Source organism: Eutrema salsugineum, unplaced genomic scaffold (genome assembly GCF_000478725.1).
Source record: "Eutrema salsugineum unplaced genomic scaffold, Eutsalg1_0 scaffold_13, whole genome shotgun sequence".
NCBI classification, from domain to species: Eukaryota; Viridiplantae; Streptophyta; class Magnoliopsida; order Brassicales; family Brassicaceae; genus Eutrema; species Eutrema salsugineum.
In genome coordinates this window covers 6390028-6414269 of record NW_006256885.1, presented here as the reverse complement: position 1 = coordinate 6414269, position 24242 = coordinate 6390028, and the positions used below count along the sequence as shown (strand labels likewise).

The 24242-nt window shown below is 37.8% G+C and overlaps 8 protein-coding genes across 9 annotated transcripts; 2 read left to right on the top strand and 6 right to left on the bottom strand.

Annotated features, from left to right (window-relative positions):
- Positions 1 to 5: 5 nt before the first annotated feature.
- On the top strand, positions 6 to 2520 carry LOC18024126. Its single transcript, XM_006407581.2, has 4 exons — positions 6 to 615; positions 1122 to 1492; positions 1670 to 1922; positions 2019 to 2520. The coding sequence occupies exons 1-4, from the start codon at positions 162 to 164 to the stop codon at positions 2147 to 2149; spliced, it is 1209 nt and encodes a 402-aa protein (XP_006407644.1). The 5' UTR covers positions 6 to 161; the 3' UTR covers positions 2150 to 2520.
- Positions 2521 to 2591: 71 nt separating this feature from the next.
- LOC18024125 (DNA-binding protein S1FA3) lies at positions 2592 to 3697 on the bottom strand. Its single transcript, XM_006407580.2, has 2 exons — positions 3567 to 3697; positions 2592 to 2972 (listed from the first exon to the last, which is right to left on the bottom strand). Exons 1-2 carry the CDS (start codon positions 3582 to 3584, stop codon positions 2769 to 2771), a joined length of 222 nt encoding a protein of 73 aa, XP_006407643.1. The 5' UTR covers positions 3585 to 3697; the 3' UTR covers positions 2592 to 2768.
- A 461-nt stretch (positions 3698 to 4158) lies between these two features.
- On the top strand, positions 4159 to 6404 carry LOC18024124 (syntaxin-71). The gene is made up of 9 exons (XM_006407579.2): positions 4159 to 4314; positions 4635 to 4760; positions 5030 to 5192; positions 5375 to 5460; positions 5553 to 5621; positions 5709 to 5753; positions 5836 to 5898; positions 5996 to 6072; positions 6157 to 6404. Exons 1-9 carry the CDS (start codon positions 4159 to 4161, stop codon positions 6167 to 6169), a joined length of 798 nt encoding a protein of 265 aa, XP_006407642.1. The 3' UTR covers positions 6170 to 6404.
- Positions 6405 to 6545: 141 nt separating this feature from the next.
- Positions 6546 to 9567, bottom strand: LOC18024123 (probable E3 ubiquitin-protein ligase MARCH10). The gene is made up of 8 exons (XM_006407578.2): positions 9317 to 9567; positions 8432 to 8938; positions 8094 to 8235; positions 7687 to 7969; positions 7529 to 7601; positions 7356 to 7446; positions 7173 to 7252; positions 6546 to 7088 (listed from the first exon to the last, which is right to left on the bottom strand). The coding sequence occupies exons 1-8, from the start codon at positions 9386 to 9388 to the stop codon at positions 6894 to 6896; spliced, it is 1443 nt and encodes a 480-aa protein (XP_006407641.1). The 5' UTR covers positions 9389 to 9567; the 3' UTR covers positions 6546 to 6893.
- A 1727-nt stretch (positions 9568 to 11294) lies between these two features.
- On the bottom strand, positions 11295 to 13322 carry LOC18024122 (probable E3 ubiquitin-protein ligase LOG2). Its single transcript, XM_006407577.2, has 3 exons — positions 12544 to 13322; positions 11733 to 12231; positions 11295 to 11631 (listed from the first exon to the last, which is right to left on the bottom strand). Exons 1-3 carry the CDS (start codon positions 13059 to 13061, stop codon positions 11482 to 11484), a joined length of 1167 nt encoding a protein of 388 aa, XP_006407640.1. The 5' UTR covers positions 13062 to 13322; the 3' UTR covers positions 11295 to 11481.
- A 2966-nt stretch (positions 13323 to 16288) lies between these two features.
- LOC18024121 (serine/threonine-protein kinase-like protein CCR1) lies at positions 16289 to 18813 on the bottom strand. The gene has a single exon (XM_006407576.2). It carries the CDS (start codon positions 18777 to 18779, stop codon positions 16422 to 16424), a length of 2358 nt encoding a protein of 785 aa, XP_006407639.2. The 5' UTR covers positions 18780 to 18813; the 3' UTR covers positions 16289 to 16421.
- Positions 18814 to 19822: 1009 nt separating this feature from the next.
- Positions 19823 to 21266, bottom strand: LOC18024120 (polyubiquitin). Its single transcript, XM_006407575.2, has 2 exons — positions 21139 to 21266; positions 19823 to 20701 (listed from the first exon to the last, which is right to left on the bottom strand). The coding sequence occupies exon 2, from the start codon at positions 20699 to 20701 to the stop codon at positions 20003 to 20005; it is 699 nt and encodes a 232-aa protein (XP_006407638.1). The 5' UTR covers positions 21139 to 21266; the 3' UTR covers positions 19823 to 20002.
- Positions 21267 to 21605: 339 nt separating this feature from the next.
- Positions 21606 to 24155, bottom strand: LOC18024119 (coatomer subunit zeta-2). Of its 2 annotated transcripts, none has more exons than XM_006407573.2 (7): positions 24041 to 24155; positions 23285 to 23329; positions 22724 to 22883; positions 22430 to 22577; positions 22257 to 22334; positions 22028 to 22112; positions 21606 to 21898 (listed from the first exon to the last, which is right to left on the bottom strand). In XM_006407573.2, exons 2-7 carry the CDS (start codon positions 23306 to 23308, stop codon positions 21839 to 21841), a joined length of 555 nt encoding a protein of 184 aa, XP_006407636.1. In that variant the 5' UTR covers positions 23309 to 23329; positions 24041 to 24155; the 3' UTR covers positions 21606 to 21838. The 2 variants fall into 2 exon arrangements, with proteins under 2 accessions (XP_006407636.1, XP_006407637.1); XM_006407574.2 differs by lacking the exon at positions 24041 to 24155 and adding an exon at positions 23909 to 24034.
- Between the last annotated feature and the right edge of the window lie 87 nt (positions 24156 to 24242).

Genomic DNA, 24242 nt, shown 5'->3' with positions numbered 1-24242 from the left:
AAAAACAAAAAAATCTCTCTACTTCTTCTTCTTCTCTCTCTAATTACCTCGGGACTTTCTCCGACTCTCTTCGTCGATTTATACACTTCAAACCTTGATCTGCTTCTTCTTCTCTTATGCTTCTCTATTTGACTGTTTTTGGGGTGTACGAATTGTGAGAGATGTGGCAAGTTATTATAGGAGCAGCCATTGCTGGATCCACTGGTTTTGTAGCCAAACGCTTTCTCAACCCTTTCTCTCGAGATTCTCTCATTTCCGAGGATTACGGTGAAGAGCAGGAGCCCGTCACTCCTCCTGTCGGTATCGGGTTTCTCGACTCTCCTTCCGACAAAGCCAATGGCGTTTTCCGGTTTTCTAGTTCCGGGTCCACCGTAAATTCAGGGTCCGGATCCAGGTCGTCTCCCGGGTTTAGGAAGAGTTCAGGGGTGACAACCAAGGTTACGATTCGTGGATTGATGAAGAAGAAGAAGAAAAACAATGGTGGGGGCTATGAGATCGAGAAGCGATCTGGAAATGTTGCTACTGTTTCAACGAAGAGTGACGTTTGCTTGAAAAAGCCGAGGACTTTGGGTGCTGCTTCTGCTTCGAAGCGTGGGTCATCTTTTAGTAATCAAGGTTTGCGCTTTTGAAACTCTGATAATTGACGACGCTTGAAGAACCAAAAATTATCTGTTCATTGCTGTGGTGGGATAAATATCACTTGTATGTTGGGAAATTTGAACCTTAGTTAATTTTCTGGAGGGTCCTTAGCTCATCTTATTCGATGATCGACCTGCGAGAAGAGTTACTTATGGGTTTTGGATCTTTTGGTATAAAATGAAAAATAGTGGCTTTAATATTGGGGATTCAAGGGTATTGTTAGATTTTGCTTCCAGGACTACTTGAGATATAGGTGACAATTTAACAATAGTTCTCTGGTTGGATATATCTTCAGACCTCTAGATATTGGTGTTTTTGTATCTCGTTTAAATGCTTTCCTTGCAGTAACTTTGTGCTTATCTATTTTTCTATAATCTATGTAAGTTGATCCCAACAAAATGGATCTTGTCTATAGAATGATAACTCATCACATTCCTTTTGGCGTTGTCCATCATTGACACTTTGATTCTTCCGTGTTTCAGATAATTCCCCCTTCAGCTCGGCACTCGGTGTCTGCATGATCTATATGATGTCAGCAGAGAAAAGTGAGATCAGTAAGCTGCATGCAGCAACAGAAGAAACTGCCAAAGTCATCCGGGAGCTAAAAGATGAACTCTCTAGGATAAAATCTTTGCAGGGTTTCAAATTCCCTGATCGTGCAGCAAGTTCTGAGAAATCTAGTGGGAAATCTGGTCAGATAGATCTCATTAAATCAGAGATGGCGAGTAGAGAATCTCTCGACAGAAATGATGCTAGCAGCGTCCTAACTGAGGAGCCAGAACAAGAGGCGGTAGAAATGGAACAGTTAGAGATGGAACTTGAATCTGAGCTGCAGAAACTTAATTTGGCTGAGGTGAGTGTGTTTCATCGGTTTCTCATTATCAAATTTACCAATTTCATTGAGATGTATTCTTATTAGCGGTTACATTCGTAGTTAACTTTAAGAGTGAACACGGTCATACATTATCTGGTTTATTTTCCCTATGTTATTTAGTTGAAGCTTATATAAACTTTTACTTTTTTCCCCTAGACAAGTAAGGTTATGGAGGAATGTAAGGATCTGGTGAATGGATCTGAGTCCTACCAATGTGGTGGAATATCGGCATCAGAGCTGGACAAGAAACTAAGCCATCTTCTCATCGAACAACAAGAAGGTCAGATCAATGAGCTTGAAGCTGAACTGCAAACTACACAGTCCAAACTCCAAGAGAAAGAAGCCGAACTTCGAGCGCTTAAGGTCTGCGTGAGACGCCTGACTGAGTTTCCTCTCTTGGACCGTTCAGGTACATTTGGTTGCTATCTACATCTCATTCCTTTGTTTGAATTCCTTTACGCGTGGTCAAGCTCACAGCGTAAAACATTTATTGGTGTTTCCCCAGATGATGAACATGAACAAGACATGAACCAGGATCTCTCAGTCTCATGGAGGCAGCATAACCAAAATAATAAAGAGGAAAGAAAGCCGATCATTGGGATGAAAAGACCTATGGAGTCATCTATGAATGGTTAACAAAGTTAATAACTTTACATATTCGCCATCCCAAAACCTGCACAGTAAGTTCTTGTGTAGACTCCATCTTGCAACACCCAAATGATCCAAATCTCTGAATTTTCGTATCATCAGTTCATGCCAAGGTGGTGTTGTACGCAAGCAAACTAGACTTAACCCAGTCAGATGATCTTTGTATATTCACCAGAAGAATCCCCAGACTATCAGAAATCTTCCAAGTCCTGACTTGTCTAGAGGTTTAGATTGCTAGGTTTAGTAGAAGAGCTAATGATTATGGATTTGTGAACTTCTAAATTTCATTTGTATTCTCTAGCTGTTAAGTGTGTGTCATTGGTGACTTTTCTGATTAATTGCAATTTGCAAAAGATCGATCTCAGTTTAATATACAGTTTTGTTGAAACTATCATAAATTTCAACCTTGTTAAGTTAAAAAAAAAAAGTATTTTGTTGCCATTTGAGTGGTCAACAAAGAGAAACTTTAGAATGCCAATTCAAATCCGACACGAGATCATCTCAGCAAAGCTTATAGAATTGAGGTTTTACTGTCAATTTAAGATAACATGATGCGAATCTCGAAACATTCAAAACTAAAAAAAGTCATATATTATTATTTCTAGGCCTACTCGCCAGGAACTGGAACGCCTTGCTTCAGCTTCTCTTTCTTCATCTTCTTCTTAGAAACCGGCTTCTTCTTCCTCGGAGGCAAATTCTTCTGCGCGTATGTGTAAAGAATGAAGTTTCCTACAAGGAACGTCACTAGCAACCCTCCAATCACAAGAAGGACGATCAGCCCTGGATTGAGCCCTTTGCTTTCGATTGTTCCCTGTTTCATTGTTTTTGTCTTTTAGAAACTTATGAAATACAGATGCAAGAAGGAAACAACAAGACCGAGCAGAGAGTACAGAACACAAAACAGATGCTTATTCTTGATACACTATACGGGTTTCATGGTGTCCAACCGATGAAAGTCATGAAACCAAAACAGGTTCAAATGCATGTTTATAATATCCAAAGGGGGTGACAAAAAAATTGAAATTCTTTGGCAAGATCAATATGAGAAGTGACCAAAGTCCTCAACAATAACATAGGTCACAGAAAGAAATAACATTTGAAACAAAGACAAAAACTTCACCGATCTGATTCTGCTGGGTCATAAAACCGTGCTAGAATTCATGGGATTTTGATCATCGTTACAATCATTTGAACTGAATCCCAATCTTAGAACATCATGCATTAAACCAAGAAGATCAATCCCAAATCAGCATAGGCCATAAGTGAAAAGAGTATCAAAAAGCAGAATTCCGTCAAGAGTCAAATGCAGATCTAGCGATTTCCATCATCGTGAGTAACGAGAGAGATTTTATCTCGGGAACGAATAAGGAAACACAGATAAATTCAGAGAAGGGATAGATCTTACAGAGAACTCTTCGGCCATGTCTGCGTTTCGGAGCTCCGAGAGATCAGCACCAGTCGCCGGAGAATATATCGGAGACAGTTGCCAAGACTAAATTTTTTTCTGAGAAGACTCAGCAAATAAATAATACCACCGCTGGTCCACGGGTTTAGTCTGCAAAATATAAAATTAGAGGCAAATTTTTCTATTATTTTTAGTTTTAGCTCGCATTAAACTTCATGAATCAATTTAGACCCCGCTTGCTAAACAAATATTCCCTATTTTTCTTTCCAACATTATTAACACATATTATACCATTCATCTTACATGTTTTGCCAAAATTTATACAGGTCCGAAAATAGGAAACTTTTGGCTCGCGCAATTTTTTGGGTCAATGTGATAGAAACAAAAGTAAGGGTGGTTTACTCATAAATATTCTTCCAGGCTGTAAATTTTCTTTCAGGCCCTTTCGTTCGTCGCCGAACCACTTCTCCAGCATTCGGGCACAAACAGAAAGAGATTCAAATTTCACAAACTAAAAGTCTTCTTCTTCCTCTTCGAATCGGAGATTCTCTCCTTTAGATCCGGAAGTTTCTGTTAGCAGAATCGGAAGAAGATGACTGTGATCGACATTCTGACTAGAGTTGACTCGATCTGTAAGAAGTACGACAAGTACGATGTCGACAAACAGCGGGAGGCCAATATCTCCGGTGATGATGCGTTTGCTCGCCTCTATGGCGCTTTTGAGACCCAAATCGAGACTGCTCTCGAGGTGATCACTCCTCCTTTTCTGTTTGCATCTTGGAGATTTTGCTTAATTCGATTTGGTTCCGATAAATCTCGGTGGATTCAAAGCTGTGTACTTGACAATGCTGGGCATAGAATTTGATATTTTTTCGGTTGAATTCAGTGATAATCTAAAATTTAGGTCCCGATTTTGTGTACAATGACCAAAAAGTTTTTGAATGCCTTATCTTATTTATGCTCTCTGTGTATTCTGGGTTGGTGCTAATTTAAGTATGATTTGCGAATGCTTTTTAAAGGTTCTCTTTGAAACGTTGAATGATTTTTGTCATGTAATTTCGATTGCAGAAAGCTGAACTTGTTACAAAGGAGAAGAATAGGGCTTCTGCTGTTGCAATGAATGCTGAGATCCGCCGGACCAAAGCTCGATTGTCCGAGGAAGTTCCTAAGCTGCAGAGACTTGCTGTCAAGCGGGTTAGCTTCCTTTCTCATGTTTTTAGGATGAATATAGGTAAAGTGTGAGTGGATGCCAAAAAATCTTGTAATTATGGCTGAAAATCTGCTTACACTGGCTGAGAAATACAGAATGGTAGTTATTCCTGTGGGTTTTAGAGTTGACCAAGCTAGTATATGTTGTGAACTTGTGATAATAACCACGGTCGGAGGGTAGTACATAGGCTAAGATTGACTAAATCATGTTTGAAGAATTATGTAAACTCGGTGGCAATCTATACATTGTTCAGGTTAAAGGCCTTACAACCGAAGAGCTTGCGGCGAGAAATGATTTGGTGCTTGCACTTCCGGCCAGGATTGAAGCCATTCCTGATGGGACAGCAGGTGGTCCTAAAAGCACTAGTGCTTGGGCTCCCTCAACAACATCTCGTCCTGATATCAAATTTGATTCAGGTGATTCAACTGAATTAGCTTTGTTTATAACTTGTAGATTGTACTTCAACTAGTGCATGAGCTTGTTCCGTATTGTATAGTTCTGTTTATCTCAGAATCATATGAACTGTTTATCCTATTTTCTGTCGTTTGAGCAACCTGAAGGTTCAAGATCACTTAGTCACTTCTATTTTGGATGTTAGATGGGCGTTTTGATGATGATTACTTTCAAGAATCACATGAGTCCAGTCAATTCAGGCAGGAGTATGAGATGCGGAAAATGAAGCAGGCAAGTGATATTCTATCTGGTTGCATCCTACTCTTTTGTTCACTTAAACTCTGGTGGTATGTATATGACTCGTCTACTTGAGTATATATCAGGAACAAGGTCTGGACATGATCTCTGAAGGTTTAGATGCTTTGAAGAACATGGCGTCTGATATGAACGAGGTGTGTTTGTTAAAGTGCAGCTTTTAACCCACTTCCCTTATTAAGTACTTGAGCTAATGATCCATGTCACAACACTGATTCGTGCAGGAACTGGATAGGCAAGTTCCTCTGATGGATGAAATCGACACAAAGGTAGCAGACACCGCCCATTTCCTTGTTCTTCTTTTTTTGAATTTCGTCAGTTGTAATCTTAACTTTCTGAGCTCGCTCACAGGTGGACAGAGCAACCTCGGATCTAAAGAACACCAATGTTAGACTTAAAGATACCGTCAACCAGGTGATTTGAATTTCGAGACTTCTTTTCCTCAAATTCTCAAACCAAATCGGCCTGTTGTTGATTCCTAACATAAAAAAGCGTGGCCTTTCTGTTGCAGCTGAGATCAAGCCGGAACTTCTGCATCGATATTGTTTTGCTGTGTATTGTCCTGGGTATCGCTGCCTACTTGTACAAGTAAGTTTTTCTCATACATAAAAGATGCATCAGATACAGTGAAAGAAAAGCTTTTTAAACGAAACAAACGTTTGTCTTCTGCAGCGTACTGAAGTGATGAGATGAACACCAAAGGACCCATCAGTACTCTCTCTCTCTCGCTATTGCTCTCTGCTATTACTGCGTTTTACCCGAGTCAGTGTGTGTGCTTGTTTGTTGCTGTATTTGTGTGATCAGTTTACTGAGAGTTTCTTCGAACTGTTGATCTTTCTTCCTGCATTGAGTTATTTTCATGTTGTTCGTGTCCATTCATGGTGAATATATCTTATATTAAAATTACAAAATTTATGTCTCCTGTCGATATGCTGTCAAGCGAGTCTACCTTGTGTAGTGGAGGAATGTGGGAAAATACCACAATGAGAAAATAAAATTGGGAAAATGACATTTTGTTAATTCTCTTTTTCAAAAGTGTTTTCCCAAGAACTTTGATGTAAAAAAAATCACTAGAAAGTGTCATATACAACCCAAGGATTAGTACAAGATTCTTGGAATTTCAAGAGCTGCAGCAAAAATTCCTTTTTACTTATTTTTGTACAATCAAGTAGGACGAAAAAAATAGCCCTTCTAGAACACTAATAATACACTCTCACATTCACAAACAAAAACACAGAAACCTTTATGCTCATAACTAAATCCACATGACCAATCTATTTTAACGTCTCTAAATAGATGGATCTCCCTCCATCCAGATATCCCGTAAACTCGGTCTGAAATGGTTTGATTTGTTACCACACATTGCTACTGGAACATATAATCAGCATTCAGAAGCTCTGCCTTCAGTTTCATGATCCAGGCATGCTTTGATCTGCTGTCTGAACTGGTAGTGGTGGATCCACCTGACTACTGCTTGGAGGTTCAGGTGTCCTATGCCTTCTCCTCCATTTTGAAAACTCGACTAGACCCGTTGTGCCGCTCATGGTCAGTCCGAACCCTACCAATGTGGCTAAGAGAATGGACACAACCGGCTGCATACGAACCTGCACAAGTAAGCCATCATAGATAAGAAGATAGAACAAGAAGCAGAGTGTCCTGTTCTGTTCTCGAGAGATAAAAACTCTCACCAATGAAAAGAAAAAGTGAGCGAAAACAACTACAAGACCGAACTGAACTGTGGCGTAAATCCAGACATATTGCTTTTTCACTGCATAACAATGAACACGAGATCAGTTAAACTGATCATCTGAGTACCGAAATGAACTGTTGGGAATTTCTATGTCAAACTGTTTACTGTTAGGAACTCTTACCCATTGTTGTCGACGTCATGGAGGCAAGAAGACCAAGAACGCAAGAGAATGGTAAAGATATTGCGATGGCGCCGGATTTCATTTTCGTAAGCTGCAAATGATATTAGGACAAGAAGATATTACAAAAGCTTGGTTACAGAGAAGCAATGAATCAGAAATTCACTAAATCTTACCAGAAGCTGCTCGAGGAAACAGAAGTATGCAAGCATGCTTACAATGACAAGAATTGGAACATCTTGCCATACGCTGAAAGGACGAGGATACTGGTCAATAATATCCATAAAAATCGATTTCTTTTTTCCAAGGGGTATTGTTTGGATTTTGGACTTGCCTGTAGTGAGAAGACTCCGTATCCGCAGCCCCATTACCCTGCGAGTTCTGCATGCGAAGAAGGGTCACAGGGAGATTTTGAACCTCTTGCTTGCACACATCACATGTTCGGTTTCCTTTAATGGTGAACCATTTGATTGTACATTCTTTGTGGGCAAGAGCTAATTCACCTCTACACATACATTCCATCTTGAAGGCTTCTGAATCTTCTCCCAATTCGACCAGGCAGATTCTGCACACAGCTTCTTCTTCAGGAACATCTTCTCCGCCATCAACATTCGTGTCTGAAACATTTCACTAATATAAGGCACCGGGTTTGTTACACGGATAGAACCAAACAATTCCCCAAAAAAAACATCAAACTTTCATGTCTGTTGGTTTTAAACATCAGATGAAAAGAATACAAACCATTAAGTTTAATAATATTTCTGGTTGGCGTCATGTTCGGAGTAGGAATCACCCGGAAAACACCAGATTGCCTTAGACTTCCATCTTTGTTGAATGCCGGGACAGAACGTGAACGGTGAATAGGCAGTGGAGGCCCTTTTTTCTGTTGAGGCAATAAAATCTGGTCAAACCAACAATGAAGTAACGCAAAAGATAAGCTGATTAGCTTATCTTACAAGCAAAATGCATTACTTAAACATACTCTAGAGACCAAGGCATAGTACAAGACAAGAAAACGTCTCTCGCCAATGAGATGACAGCACAAACCACAGTTGAATTCTAACAATTAAGTTACTCACCATGGTAGTAACTGGATCAAGCACATATCTCCCGTGCATGGACTCAGGATTTGAGTGAGCTATAGGGGTTACCGGCAAGGACTCAGTTTTCTTCAACCTTGGAGTTAAAATATTAGTGAGAGTCCATGTGGACCTGTCCCTGCAATTTCCTGAAGAAGGAGAGGACGCAAAGACCAAATCACCACCTTTCTCGATATCCACGTTATTGTTATTGCTGCTCCGGTTTTTGAAGCTTAACTTTGGGATTAGATTCTTCAGGCTGTTTCTTGAAGAGGACGAGGAAGGACTCAGGGATGCACCACGTTGCCCGAATCTAGGGCTGGACATTGGAGAAAAGTTGACTTTTTTGGCAACAGGGCTTGATGTTAGGGTTGCATTTCGTCTCAACAGATCCTCATCTCCTGTATCTTCTGGTGTTCTTGATGATAAATCTAACACAATGCCTCGCCTCCACAGGTCTCGGCCCGGTGATAGCTCTTCTTCTGCAATCTCAGTAGAATCTACATCCTGCAACACCAAAATCATTTCAAATCAGTATCATTTTCTCCATTCGATTCAAACAACAGAAAGCCTACTCTTTCATATAACAGACTCCAAAACTATCTTATTTAAGTATGAATTCCAGATATTTGCAGCTATCTCGTGAGGAAAAATACAGAAAACTCTACACGGGAAGAAGAGAACAAGATAAAGTCCATGGCTTACGATCCAATGCTTAGCAGAAAAACAAAAGATCCACTAAACCCTAAACCCTGAAAGCAGGGAGATTGATGAAATTATCAACGTACCCATCAAATCAAAACCACCAGACCAAAAAAAAATCAAACAATTTAGAATGAACAAAAATAAAATGGAAATGAATGAAAAAGAGCTGGAAAAATCTACCCTTTGCAGTGGAGAATTAACATCTTGGAGAGACCCATGTTGTTCTTCGCGAGCTTTATCTCTACCATCCATAATCGAGCTAAAAAATACGAAACCCAGGAAAAAGAAAAGCAGAGAAGAATCTAACAAAATGATCAAAATCAGAAAATTAATTTTGCCAGGAGAAAAGTGTAGCCAAGGATCATCAGGAACCCTTTTTCGAGGTAAAGATGAGTCCTCTTTTCTGGGTTCCTGAAACTGAATATGTGATCATACATTTCATTCATTTCAGATGATATATCACTGTCCGTTTCTCGGCTTAAAAGGTTAAATTTGGTCCGGCTCTTTTTTTTTTTTCTTTGTCCTTGTTCCCCATTGTATTTTATGTTATAGTTAATCGGGATTAAGGCATACTGGTAAGTTTGTAACTCTGTATACTTTTTGTCTATTTTGGTTGATATTTTTACACATATTGAAGCATCTTAATTAACTGTATTAAAACCAGATATTTAATATAATTCAGTTCAACTATTTGAGCTTACGTTATTTAGCAAATTAGGTAATATTCTTGATCAAATAATTAGATAGGTAATTTTAAGTTTTTAACAGTATATGATTCAAATTCCTATTCACATGTGGTTGACAATTTATTTTTTTCCTCATTGCCAATTTTTTTATGATAGAATTTTTTTAATCATATATCTACAAATAATACACAATGGTCTATCTCAAAATTCATATATCTTAACCTTAAAATTAAAAGGATATGCAAAACGAATAATAGACAAAAAGAAAGCATACACATGTAATTTAATTTTGTCTTAAAAAAGGCGTGGACTAAAGAAAGACATAGGCCACAAATTAATACTGTAAATATATAAATTTTCTAAATTTGTGGGTGGTAAAAAGATAGTGAAAGTTTTCTTATTTTCAATCTAATGAGAGATTGAGAGGAGAGCTACTTTGTGAAATGACAGATCAAGATCAACATGACGGATAAAAACCGGTCGAAAGTCCAATCATCTTGTCCAGTTCTTTGATATTTTTGTTTAGGTTCTACTTTTCTAGTAAAGTTACAAAATAAATTAGGTTCAAACAAAAAAAAAAAGTTACAAAATATAGATATCCATACACATGTCCTCGTAAAATATTTTTGTGTGACATCACATTTGGTACAAAGATATTGAAACATGATTAACTTGATGGATTACTCGTGTTAATTTTGTGTTCAAGATGTAATCGAGTATATTCGTTTTCCTACAGCCAGTATGATTGTGTTAAAATCTCTTTCAGTTCCTACCTATCATCTAATGTAGTAATCCATGAAATTGAAAACATTTCTTAGTTTGTTGTTATGGCCATATCATGGGACACCATTTCCATTTGTCTGATCTTAAAGTATCTTTTGAGCACATGGTCGTTCCATATTTGATCCGATCTAGTATTATTTTATTTATGAGTAAAATTGTTTATTTATTTACATTTTGTCAACTGTATGTGTAGATCAAATTTATCAATTATCAATATTTGTCTCTCCGCTCTCTCGAGACAATGGAAAAGGATACAACCTCCGACCTTATTTGATAGCCAAGTCTAGTCTATATCAAATAACACGAAAAGTCAACCAAACAAACAAGTATATATAGAAAATCTTGAATTATACAAAATAAAGGATTTAGCTAGTATACTGAAGACACGTGGCGAAACTTATGGCGGCAGAGGCTGAACCTTCGCATCTGCGTCACATGCAGAGGAAACGAAACCTTAAAGTTCGCTTCACACTCATGTCTCAACAATCTTCAAACTTTTTTAAAGATGGATCTTTCCCATTTTCACTCTCGCCTCATCTTCACCCTCAGGAAAAATGCCCAGCGAAAGTCCAGCAAAAGTCCCGGAATTGGATGTAGTTCTCTATTCAAGAGCATGTAATGTAATCACACCAGGTAGCTTTTGCAGGTAGGTGTGTTTCTACTGATGTTATTGTTCCTAATTAAGTTTATTCAAGGATTGTGAATGCATATATGAATTCGAAATATCTATATAATACAAATTGGCAATCACACGTTTCATTGTTAACATAATAAGGATCAAACATGCATATATACTGCATATATACTAATATATCGATGCTAGGTCGATGGAAAGCTAATCCCCTCGATCCACACTCAGCTTGTATTTAGCTACTCTTATTCAGCTGTTCCTCCTTGTGCAGTATTGTTCCCGCTTCCGCTATTGCCGTGAACTTTTATCTCCAAAAGCCTTTCCACAGGTTGTCTGCATATCGGGCATCGATTTGTCTGAAACCTTAGCACCTTAGCGCATCCGCTGCACATACACTGCATTAAAAAAAGCAAACAATTTTCACATGAGTACATTCCATTCATTACACAAGAGGAACCATATCATCAGCATTATAAAAAAAGAAACATGAACTTACCATGTGTCGACATGGAAGAACAGTAGTGTCTCGTGGTTCAGACAAACATATAACGCATTCTTTCCCTGGATCATTAGCATCGTCAGCTGAATCCTCATCGCCATCAACTGTATTCCCAATTCCATAGATCTCTTGCAACTCGTATCTCAGTCCATTGACCCATAGTATTTGCTTCACCACTCTTATCTTAATCTCTCCTTTATCCTTCTCATAAACCGCTTGAGTAATCTGCGCATTGTTCGATCCCGACCTTTCTTCTTTACCATCACCTGAAGGAAATGCTTCTGCCTTAACAGCCAACGGATAGATATCTGTGTCTGCCTCCTTGAACAGCTCAGAGTCTTCAAAGACCGAAAAATCTACACCCGAACCAGAAGGTTGCTTAAACTTCTGACCAAGCCCTTTCTCAAAATCCATGGTGATTGGTGGCAGAATATCTTCCTTTGTGGCTGTGAGATTGCAATCTTCGGATTCTTTAGCAAAGAAGATGACTGTAATCCTGTTTTCCACCAAATTAACCAAAAGCTTAGTCATTTACAGACCAAAGTAAGAAAAGCTTGGTCATTTACATACCAAAGTAACAAAAGCTTAGTCATTTACAGATGTAGATTTGATCAAAGTCTATTTTTTCATTGGCAAAATCAAATGTTTATTAAACAAATCAAACAAGTAAAATTTTAACAAGAAGGCCATAATAAATTTCAGCTGTGGTCACGAAGAAGACCGTAACAGTTTCACGTGTTTCGGCTCTGTTTATTCTTTGTCAAATCAATCACGAAATCAACGAAAAGGAGAAATTGAAAGGGCCTACCTTCCGGAAATGGTAGCATCAAACGTGAAGGAGACGAGAAACCGACCCGGAGAATTGGGGTCGGATTCAAGCTTCAAAGTCTCCTTCTTGAGATTAACGTCGTTACGAATGGTGACGGCTTTCTGATGTTCGACAAAAGGAGTCTCCCCAGGCATCATGGGGGCACAATAAGGGTATCTCCCACCGGCGGTCCAAGGGTGAGGGTTGTGATAAGGATGCGGCGGAGGAGGAGGATAGTGAGGATGATGAAGGTGGTGGTGGTCGTACGGCGACGGAAGAGGAACCGGCATGGTTCCCGGCGGAGGAGGGTAGTAACCAGGGTACTGGTAATGCTGATTTGGGTTTGGGTTTGGGTACGGTGTAGCGGCGGCGAATACGATGCGATTAGCTGGGATTTCTGTCGCCGGAGGAGGTGGTGGTGGAGGAAGAGAAGGAGGTGGTGGAGCCGCCGTTGGAAGCGTATTACTCCGCCGTCTACGGCGTCTACCGGCGCCTCCGCTGCTGCTGATGTTTCCCATAAATCAAGAATGAAAAAGACGCGATTTTGTGGCGAACCAGATGATCAAATCTCAGGAAGATTTTTGTTTTGGTGGGTGGATCGGAGATCCGGGGTTTATCAGAGTGAAATGTAAGGAATTAAAAAGCAAAAGCAGAGAGATTTTTGAAGAATTAAGAAAGAAAGAGAGAATAAAAAACAAATTAAAGGAAAAAAAAGAGAGAGAGATAAGAGAGAATATTAATAATTTGGGGGAAAGTAGGTAAATAAGATGATGATGATGGGGTCGGTTGGCCAAAGAAACTCCACCCATGAACACCCTTTTGATGGTCTTTTATGTTACCAATTATTTTTCTCAGGATTTTTCTTTTCTTTTTTTATTCATTGTTTGTTAGTGTTTACGTTGATTATAGTAAGACTTTAGGCGTTAATGTGTTTATCTTTTGTACTTTCAATTAAGAAAAACATTACCATTAATTATAGATAGATTATTATTAGTCATTCTTTTGCTTGCGTAACAAAATCATATATATATATATATATATATATATATTCTTTGGTTGCATTACCATTAGGTCCATCCATTACGTATAAATTTGGATTAGTTTGTTCATTTTTATCTGTCCCAAATTATAAATAAAAAATAAAAATTTGTTCATTTTTAACTTTTTTCCTTCAGACTTTTAAGGTTCAAACTTCAAATGTAAAAATTAGACCTCATAACTTTTTTCGTTAATTGAATCAAGAAAAGTTTAACATAGTAGCAAAAAACAAAAAGAACAATAATAATGATGATAAATCTAAGTGTTCACATACCATCCAACTCCAACCAATACCATAACTATTTTTATACTAATTTTTTGCAAATGTATATTACAAGTTTTTTTTCCCCGATTATGTGAAGCTATGTGTTGTGCAGATATCTTACGAGTTAAGCAGTTATCATTATCCCTACCTTTTAACAAAAAAACAAAGAGCAGTTATCATTGCATAGTTGCATGATTGAGTTATTTTTGTTTTGTCCATGAATTCTAGACATTGTCAACTTACCCTTCTAGATCATATTGCTTAAATTTTATAGCAATCAATTAGTTTTCCGTAAGTTTAATATTATTTTCAAGGTTATAATTATATTACTCCTTCTTCTTCTTTTTTGCTACACGATATACTAATATTATTTTTTGCCAACATAATATCCTTTTTTAGTCCGAAAGATGAACTAATGTTTTGGAACTCATCTCAAAAGTTTTTTTGTTTTCTTTGAATAAAAATTGTGTATACTGCTTTAACAAAACAAAACCAGAAAAAAGCCAAACTGGTGTATACGTCGATTTCCTAAAACAGAAGTAAAATCTATTTAAAATCAACAAATTTTAAAACTAAAACCATATGCTAAAATTAGGATATGAATCACCCATTAGCTAAAAAACCTCACACAAAAACTAAAAAAATACAAATAAACTAAGTATTTTACAGAAAGACCAAGATAATTTTAACTGCGGGACCACGAAATTTTTAGTTATGGGATGCTTGATTATTACGTGAATTGCATGTTGATAACTATCAATTATGATTAAAATTTTAAACAAAAAGGTTCAATTTATAATCTGTATATCATTTTAAAACATTTCCACATAAAGATAGTGCGATTCGAAAACAAAAATAGAGAAAATAAAGAAAGGGATATCGAATCGCATACCTACCCACTCGCACACACTTTCATTAAGCAATTCCCAAATATGAATATATATCATATAATAAAAGTGTTGCTATAGGGAAAAATATAGTATAAGTTATTATAAAATATAGAGTGGTGATCCGGAGATGCAATAAGCTGTGCATGTAAAACCTTTTTTTGAACTACTTGTGAATGCAAATCTATTATATTGAATAATAATCAACCCTACGATATGTATATATATCTCTACATACTGATAAATTAAATTTGTCTATGAGGGTAATTCTCTGTTGATCCATGCCTTTTTTCTTTGAATTTAATTTGCAGAATAACATCTTCTTGGAACAATAATGAAATGTACAATAAATCAGGAAAAAATAAGGGTTAAATATAAACACGTAAAGTGGTATTAGCCTCATTAATAAAGCTAGCCTAAACCTCTGGTTATTCTAAGATATATGAACCAGATCAGATGGAGGTAGTTACTCTTAAGCGATACTTATAGAGATGGATTAATTAACAAGTATGACCTATGCCACCGTCTTGATTTTAATTTTATTTTATTCTATCGGCTTGAATTTTTTTTGTGGCCCTAGCCGATAGCATGATCTGAACTGAAGTCCTCAGCTAGGTGTCACGTGCTATCCATGAATCTATATGAAGCCAAACGCTATTCATTTACTCCGTTTTGTCGTTTACTGAGAGGTCATTTGTTACCCTAACATTATTAGTATTTGAGTGGATGATTCAATTATTGGATCTTAATAAAACCTGTGTGGTTCGAAACGAAGAATAGGGGGCTGTGCACTTTGCGTAAGAACCCAAAAGACCCATGGTTTTCAATTTTGTAGAGTAAGAGCATCAGCATCTCTTAGCAAATATTAGGCACATAAATCTAGATATTTCCCCTAAATTTGGATGGATCACTCTTTATATAAGAGATAAAGAGACGGTCTCTTATGCCAGGTGGAGAGCTATGATTGGCTGAAAATTATTCTTTTTTTTAATGTTTTATTTTTGTTTTCTATCTTTAAAAAAAATTAAATTATTCCTAAAAAACCCATGAGTTGGATTACACTGATGGAGATGCTCTAAAGGATCAAAAAACTTTAGTTTTACAAACTAAGAAAAACTGTGATTTCCAAAATAAAAAAGCATATAGATCCCCAACATCAAATTAAACATTTTGATTTTAATTTACAGTAACAGTAATAGATATGGGACTTTCGTAGTTGGCAAACTATTTGCAATTGTGCATGAATTATCAATTAGCTAAATGCCTGTTAATATATGGTTAGATACAAACACTACATATATGATATATAGAAGAAAGATGTTTATGTAACACTACTACACTACATAGTAGAAAATAGTGTGCATGAAATAATTAGCAAAATGTTTGCTAAGAAATTGTAAAATACAATCACTACACATGAAAAGGAGATGTTCATAGACTATCCTTCTCCTTATTCAAAACAGCTATAAGATAGAAGTCTAACCATAAATATAAAATGAATTGAATTACCAGCTTCTTTAGTTTCAAAGATTCACAAAGTAAATTTTAGAAAATTTTAGAAAAGTGTAATTAATCATGTAGGAAATAACACCTTTGCATATTTCACAACAAATCAAAAATTAAAGAATAAATAACACTCACATAAAAGGAAAATTAAAAAAAAAAAGAAAAAATAACTAGAAGATCAGTCAATCTCTCGCGACCTGTTCCAACAAGTTCACAAGTTCCGACATCGTTGGTCGTTGACTAGGATCCTCCCGCACACACAATTCCGCCACGTCAGCAAATTTCAACAACGGCTCCACATTTCTCGGCAACGCAATATACTTATCCAAAATTGCCGCCGCTTTGCCTTCTCTGATCACCGGAACCGTCCATTCAACAATCTCCGGCGGATCATAATCCCTATCGTAACGCTTCCTCCCGGTTAAAATCTCCAACAACACAACCCCAAAGTCGTAAACATCTCTTTTGACATCCAAATTCTTCTCGTTCGACGACGTCACGAGCCCGAAATCCGCAACTCTCGCGACCCAGTCCGAGTCCAAAAGCACATTCGAAGACTTCATATCCCCATGAACAATCCTCGGGTCAGCTTCGACGTGAAGGTATTCAAGACCTTTTGCGGTTTGCATAGCGATTTTAACCCGTAAGCTCCAACTCAACGGCGAAAACCCTCCGTGTAGATGATCGTGAAGCGTACCGTGAGGCATGTACTCGTAAACAAGAAGCCTCTCTCCCATTTCGGTAGAGTAACCGAGTAGGTTCACAATGTTGCAATGCCTAATGTTGCAGAGAATCTCTAATTCCGTCTCGAATTCTCTAGTGTTTGTGTGAATTATCGTCGCTGCGTTTGCTCTCTTAACCGCTACTTGCCTTCCGTCCGCTAACACGGCTTTGTAGACAAACCCGTAGCTTCCTCTGCCTAACTCGTTGAACTCTTTAAACCCGTTTGTTGCGTCTTTAAGCTCAGAGAGTCTAAACACTTGAGCGAAAGGCGTTACCGATGGAGCAGGGGAGATCATTTCAAGTGGCTCGGTGTCCAAATCCACCTTTCCTATGCAAGATTTGAATTGACTCGTTGTACCTTCTTCTTTGTTAGGACTAGTGACAATCCGTGGCACGACGCAGCAACCGATCGTGATGATCAACAGAGCCGATGCGCAAGAGCCGATGATGAGAGCAAGTCTTTGTAGTTGATGCCAATGCTTATCCGGATAACTGTGGTTGTGAAGCTTACAAATATCAGAACAAGAACTGTTTTGACAGAGCGAGCAAGGCGTGCAGATCCGATCCGAGTTCTCGGTGCACGAGCTAGACAAGAAGAATCCATGAGAGCAATCCGAGCCGCAAGGTAAACAGACCATTAACTCTTTTCTTACACACAAACTCGTTAGGTCAGGTTCGTTGAGGATACTTGCGTTGAAAGCAAACTCTTTTTCGTTACATGGACCAGCCCGACACATCCCTGGACTACACAGCTCTAATGGAGGATCATATGCTAATGTTGATGAGCCGTTAACCAACCAGCAATCAAGAACAAGATCCTCTTCTCTTATACCACAAACGATGAAATCAGACGAAGCAATTGCCTTAAATCCAGAACCTTTTGGAATCAACGAGAAATTAGAGTTTCCCCAACACTCGACCTCGTGATTATCCTCACGGATTCCGCAGAAATGTCGAGGACCTGCGGTTAAAGCAACGAATCGAGAATCATCACTCGGTGAATTGACGAAAGATTCATCGTCTCCCCAACATTTGACCTCCCGAGACGAGTTTAGAATCGCGCAGAGAGAGTTTTTCCCGGCGGCTAAGACTTGGAAGTTTTCCGAAGTTGTGTTGAGCCCTAAAGTAGAAGAATTGGGGCCAAAACAGAGCAGCCCACCTTCTCTGATCCCACCACAGCTAAACCCATCACCAGAGACGATCTTGTTGAAGACGAGATTACTAACAATCTGATCATAGAACTTTGGATTCTCTTTGGCGATCAAGCTGTTATTCGTAGCTCTCGTAATCTCCCAACAATCGACGGTCCCGGAATCGTGATCGGAATAGTAAGCTCCTCGAACTGCACAGACATGGCTGTTTCCAGCAGCGATCTGAGAGTAAGCAGTAGTCCGGTAAGCGAGAGGGACAAGATCCATACCTGAAGATGATCCAAGGGAACTGAAACAGAATGCTTGAGATGTGTTCGACAAAATGCCGCAGAGAAACCCGTTCCCACCTGAGAGAAGCGCCATGGACGGAATGTTGTAACTTTGGGAAGTGGAAGAAGCAAGTGATAAAGAAGAAGAAGAAGAGGAGGAAGAGGAAGAAGAAGAAGGAGAAGAATAGTTTTTGCCCCAGCAAATAACCTCTTGGCGACCACTAGCGTCAATGGCGCAGAAGAAAGCAGAGCCGCCGAAAGCCGCCGCAATAGAGCCGGAGGATCCAAAACCGGAACCGGGTTTGGATAAAAACGGAAGAAGGAGGGAGAGGAAGAGGAGAAAGAAATGGGTTTCCATTGGAGGTGAAGTTGATGAACTGAAGGAGAAGATTGACATAAGCTGCCATTTGACGACAGTGAGAGTGGTGATGCCTGACGAACAGAGAACGTGGGTGGCGTCCTAATGGCAAAGAGAAATACAAATTAAAGTATATCTCTTTTCTTTTTTTTTTATATATATTGGATTCGCTGGATCTTGTCCTCTAGTATACAAATACAAATACAAATACAAATTAAAGAGAAATACAAATTAAACACATACATGCATGTATATCTCTATGTAGTCCTCCACAGACAAAATACTAACTTATAACATTTAGAATTTTATCCAAGATCATGTATTAATAATTTCATGAATATCATTATTTTTAATATTCAAACTAGTTTGTGTAAAAATATGTCTGTAGAAATTATCGAGCAAATGATGTTAGTCTAAGCAGACCAAGCCTGGTAACTAAAGATTTCGAAACAATATATTTTTGTTTTTGTAAAAATTTCAAAACAATATTTCTGACGTGTATATTACTGGTATAAAAAAAAGAGGCTCTGTAGTTTTTATTCATAATACCGAAACAAAAAAATATTGCCAACAAGAGAAAAATCTAATGAATTGTGCCTCAAGGGGACAGCAAGATCTAATTCTCGGTGATTCCATGTCATCCCTTTTTTGGAACTTTTTTTTCTTTCTTTGGGAGCTTTTTTTTTTGTCGACGGGAGGTTTTAAAACAAAAGAAAAAACTTTTGTTGGATCTCACTGTCATTGTCAGTATATAATTTATACAGTATATTATATATATGCGGAAAATATAAGTGGTTCCAAAAATAAAGTTTGAGTCAATAAAATTTGCCAAGCAAAGACTGAAATTTAAAATTATTGAGCAAATGATGTGTGGGGTTATATGTTCGGCGTTTTTAGTGCATATAATTCCAAAAAACCTGCCTCGGTGTTATAAACGCAACGACGATCCTTTTCTGATCCTAAATGTTTTCTAGTCTATTTGACCAGCATTACTTTTATTCATTATTTACGCTTTTGCCTCCCTTATTTTGAAATTTTGCAATTCAACCTGTTGTTATTTGTTAACACTTGATAAGTTTGTGCGTCATAAGATCCCAACTCTAAAATTGATTATGATTTAGTATAAGACTTTGAAGTCGAAGAGTAAAAGCCCATTTACGAGCCCATCGAAATTCCGACATTACTGGAAAAAAAAAAAACTGGAAAAAAAAGCAAAGCATGAAAAGACTTAAGTGATCAGCATTAACCGCCAAAGTTCTTGTTCAGAAGCTTCCACCGCGGAGACGTAGAACAAGGTGAAGAGTTGACTCTTTCTGAATGTTGTAGTCAGCTAAAGTCCGACCATCCTCGAGCTGCTTCCCGGCAAAGATTAGCCTCTGCTGGTCCGGTTGGATCCCTTCTTTGTCTTGAATTTTTGCCTTCACATTGTCAATGGTGTCTGAGCTCTCAACTTCTAGGGTAATGGTTTTACCGGTAAGAGTCTTGACGAATATCTGCATACCACCTCTTAACCTGAGAACCAAGTGGAGAGTTGACTCTTTTTGGATACTGTAATCAGCCAGAGTACGGCCATCCTCGAGCTGCTTCCCGGCAAAAATAAGTCTTTGCTGGTCAGGAGGAATACCTTCTTTATCTTGGATCTTGGCCTTGACATTGTCAATGATGTCTGAGCTTTCAACCTCAAGGGTTATGGTCTTGCCAGTAAGAGTCTTTACAAAGATTTGCATACCACCTCTCAACCTGAGAACCAAGTGGAGGGTAGACTCTCTTTGGATATCGTAATCAGCCAAAGTACGGCCATCCTCTAGCTGTTTACCGGAAAAGATGAGCCTTTGTTGGTCCAGAGGAATTCCTTCTTTCTCCTGTATCTTTGCCTTGACTTTATCGATTGTGTCTGAGCTTTCAACGTCAAGGGTTATGGTTTTTTCTTGAAGAGTCTTTGCGTAGATTTGCATCACCATCTGTATTTCGTTAGCACACAGCAACAACATTACATTACAAAACTAGAGAGCCACAATGACATTAGTTCATTGAGCACAACAAAACAGTCTTTGAAAGCAACCATCAAAACGACCGAGAGCTAGCTATTTCAACAAGAGAAAATACATCCTTACATAAAGCTCAGGCTAGTTTTTAGTTTGGGTTGATGAGGAATAAAGAATCACGAAACTCGGAATATATCTATATCCTTAACCAAAGCTCCCTACTTAGAATAAAAAAACCCTAATTTCAATCCAAGCAAGAAAGAGTCCAATTCAGAGCGAGCGAGTATCTTAAAACGTACAATTCTAACTAAACAAAAAAAAAAAATCGAGCGGAAACCTGTGAAAACCAGCAAAAGATGAAAATCGCAATTATAGAAAAACAGTCAACGGATGATTCATCGGAGAAGATATACCTTGACAGAGTATAATTCAGAAAAGTTTAGCGGAGCTTAGGGTTTGCGAATTGCGAGAGAGAAGAATTGAATTGAATTGAATTACGAGGGGAGTAAGGTCTCTCCTTATATAGCGGCGAAGGAAAAATAAAAAATCTTTAGTTGAATGGAAAATCTGCGGTTGATTTAAATATAAAAAAAAAGGAAAAGAAAAAAAAAGAGGGAAAGTTCTGCTAAACGATTGGGCCGTGACCGACTCTATGAGAACCAGAAGGTTCTATGGACAATATAAGTAACCCCAACTTTGATCGATACCGAATCAAGTTTACATAATTGTACTATGTTTTATAAGAAAAAACTATACGTATTCTATAACTAACACTGATTATTTATTTTAGTTATTTTGACGAAACCAAACAATCTCGACTCTAATTGTAGTAAAACTTCAAAACTTGCATAAGATTCAAAATTTCCATAAGAGTGACGAAAGAATTGTCTCCAAATTTTTTTTTTTTATAAAACCAATTAGGCCCCATTTTTGTTTTTGTTTCAAGCCCCTAAAATCTCAGATCCGGCCCATAAACTACCCAACTCTATAAAGTTTAGAGTAAGTCGCAAGTGTTTGAATTATTAGAGACTTTCACACGTTATTAAAACCGCAAGACAAATCTCTTCCATAGAGGCTGGGAGTCCATTCTATTATGTGTTTGCTTGAGGAGACTCATGTGAGCAGACTTCTTGCCAGATGCTCCCGGGCTGTTGCTAGTGCTTGAGTTAATGTCTACATTTCCAAGATGTAAACCAAATTAAGAATGACCGTGTTTCGGTTTACCCAAACCAAAACAAAATCAAAGACTATATACATTGCTTTCTTTAAAGGAAGATGTAATAATACTCATATTGCCATCACCTGTTCAGAGAGTGAACCACTTGCTTCTGTGCTCTGCATTGCTACTTTTCCCGCAATGACATTTGGGTCCGTTTCAAGAACCACCCTGAACACACATATCCCATAAGCCATTATCAAACATTAGCTAAAATGCTAAGATATCTCGGACAAACTCTTAAAGGCTCAGCAAATCATTAACAAGTTAAGACTTGCATATAATAGTCGTGTAGTTCTAATAAATATTGCATACCCCTGATCAACCATTTCATCAAGGCACAGAAAGATGAGATCCAAGTTCTCAAGTGCTTCCATCTTTTCCACATTGTTCCTGGTAAGGAAGAGGGGATGCATCAAACATTAATTGTTGACATCATTTAATTAACTAAATAGCGAATATTCGACTGTTAAATCGAGCAAAAATACCTCAGAAGAAATGCAACAGCATCGAAGAAGCCTTGAAGAACAGAAGATAAGATGAGCTCGTTTTCATTTTCACCTCCAGTAACAAAGAAGTGAAGGTCCTGGGCGAACTTATAGACAATAATATTATTGTCCAACAGTGTTATCTCAGCTGCACATAGTAACATTACAACCAAACTTCATACACATCTATAAGTGATTTGAAACAGACGGTAAGTAAATATACAAAGTCAGGAAACCCAATATACAGCCCATGAAAGATATTGTGTAGATGAATAATAACTTGAGTGGTCTTACCTTCTGTGCGAGCATTGGTCTTAGAGGTCTTCGAGAAAACATATTTTTCAAAACTTAATTTGGCAGCATTAGTTGACCATTCATCCGAGTAATATTTGACAGCCACACGCTTTCCTTCAGAGTCTAGAAGAAGAATGTTCTTCACCAATGGACATGAATCCTATTCAATGTAAACTAGACAGTCAGTATTATAGATCATGTACGGTCAAGCTCCTACAAAGCTACATCCTCTACTCAGCATCTATGGGTCAACAAAAAGTGCCATAACAATTTGCGACAAAGAGAAATATATTGGCGGATCGAATCCAGTTTCTGATAATAGAAACAATCTACCAAAGAAAATATGATAATGTAAATTGCACATAAGCAGAACCTTAATTAACTAAGTGAAATTTCTATTTTAAAACAGTAAAAAACGTAAGTAAGACTCCAAATTGGAAACTACGAACGAGGCGAGGATCTTTGGAATAATCGCAACAACAAGGGAACACATTTACATACAAAGATATAGATCCTTACAGAATACGGTATTCAATGATAAATCAACGTATATGCACTTACATGAGTCCCGTGCATGCCTGACATTGTTGCTAAACCACGATATACCTGAAATAGTGACAAACTAGTTGTTATCTCAATTACAAACACAAGAAACAATCAAATTTTTTATTTTTGACAACGTACTAAAACTTCAATAAAATCACCACACACATTTAAATAGTCATTTTCAGTCATCTTTCTGGTAAAAGCTCATACACGAGAAGAAAAAAGACATCCATAACCAAACATCTATTATCTAAAACTCAGTTATTTCACTACATGGGACATTCTACGTATAATCTGATCTGCAGGAACAGAAAGTCACTCATTCCAAGCAGAGATCATATCGAGAGTAAAATGATGGAATATACCAACAAAGAACCACCAAAAATTGGATCGATACACACATCAACAAGCAAAGTTCCACAAAAATAAAGAGAAAACCCCTTAATTTCATCGGGTAGTCACACAAGCAAGCAGAAAACTGCGCGGATCTCTACAATGTGCCAATACCCAACCGCGAAAAAGCAAGTAATTTCTCTAATTAAGCTCATCCCAACAGCAAAATATCGAACTACGATTGAAGATCTCCAAAGAAATGGGGAAGATAATCATAATTCAAGGATCAGGGTGACAAACGATCACCGGAATAAAACAAGATCAGAGAAGAAGCAATGGAGGATTTAGAGACGTATTATTAGTTCCGGAACTAGATTCAAATATCAAGACCGCAGGATCGGAAGATCAGACGTAAGAGCTAAACAGAAATCAAAATACCTTGAGAAAGCAAATTTCTTTCGCTTCGTCGTTTCAGGATGTTCCAAGATTTTAAGTTAGCTGGTCTAATCTAATTTTCCGGAACCTAGATCCAATTTGGGATTTTTCATCTGACCGGTTATAAAAATCTAGACTACACGTCGTTTTTCTATTTGGAGACTCACTTTATGCCATTTTAAGTCCAGTGGAATTTCTCAGAAAC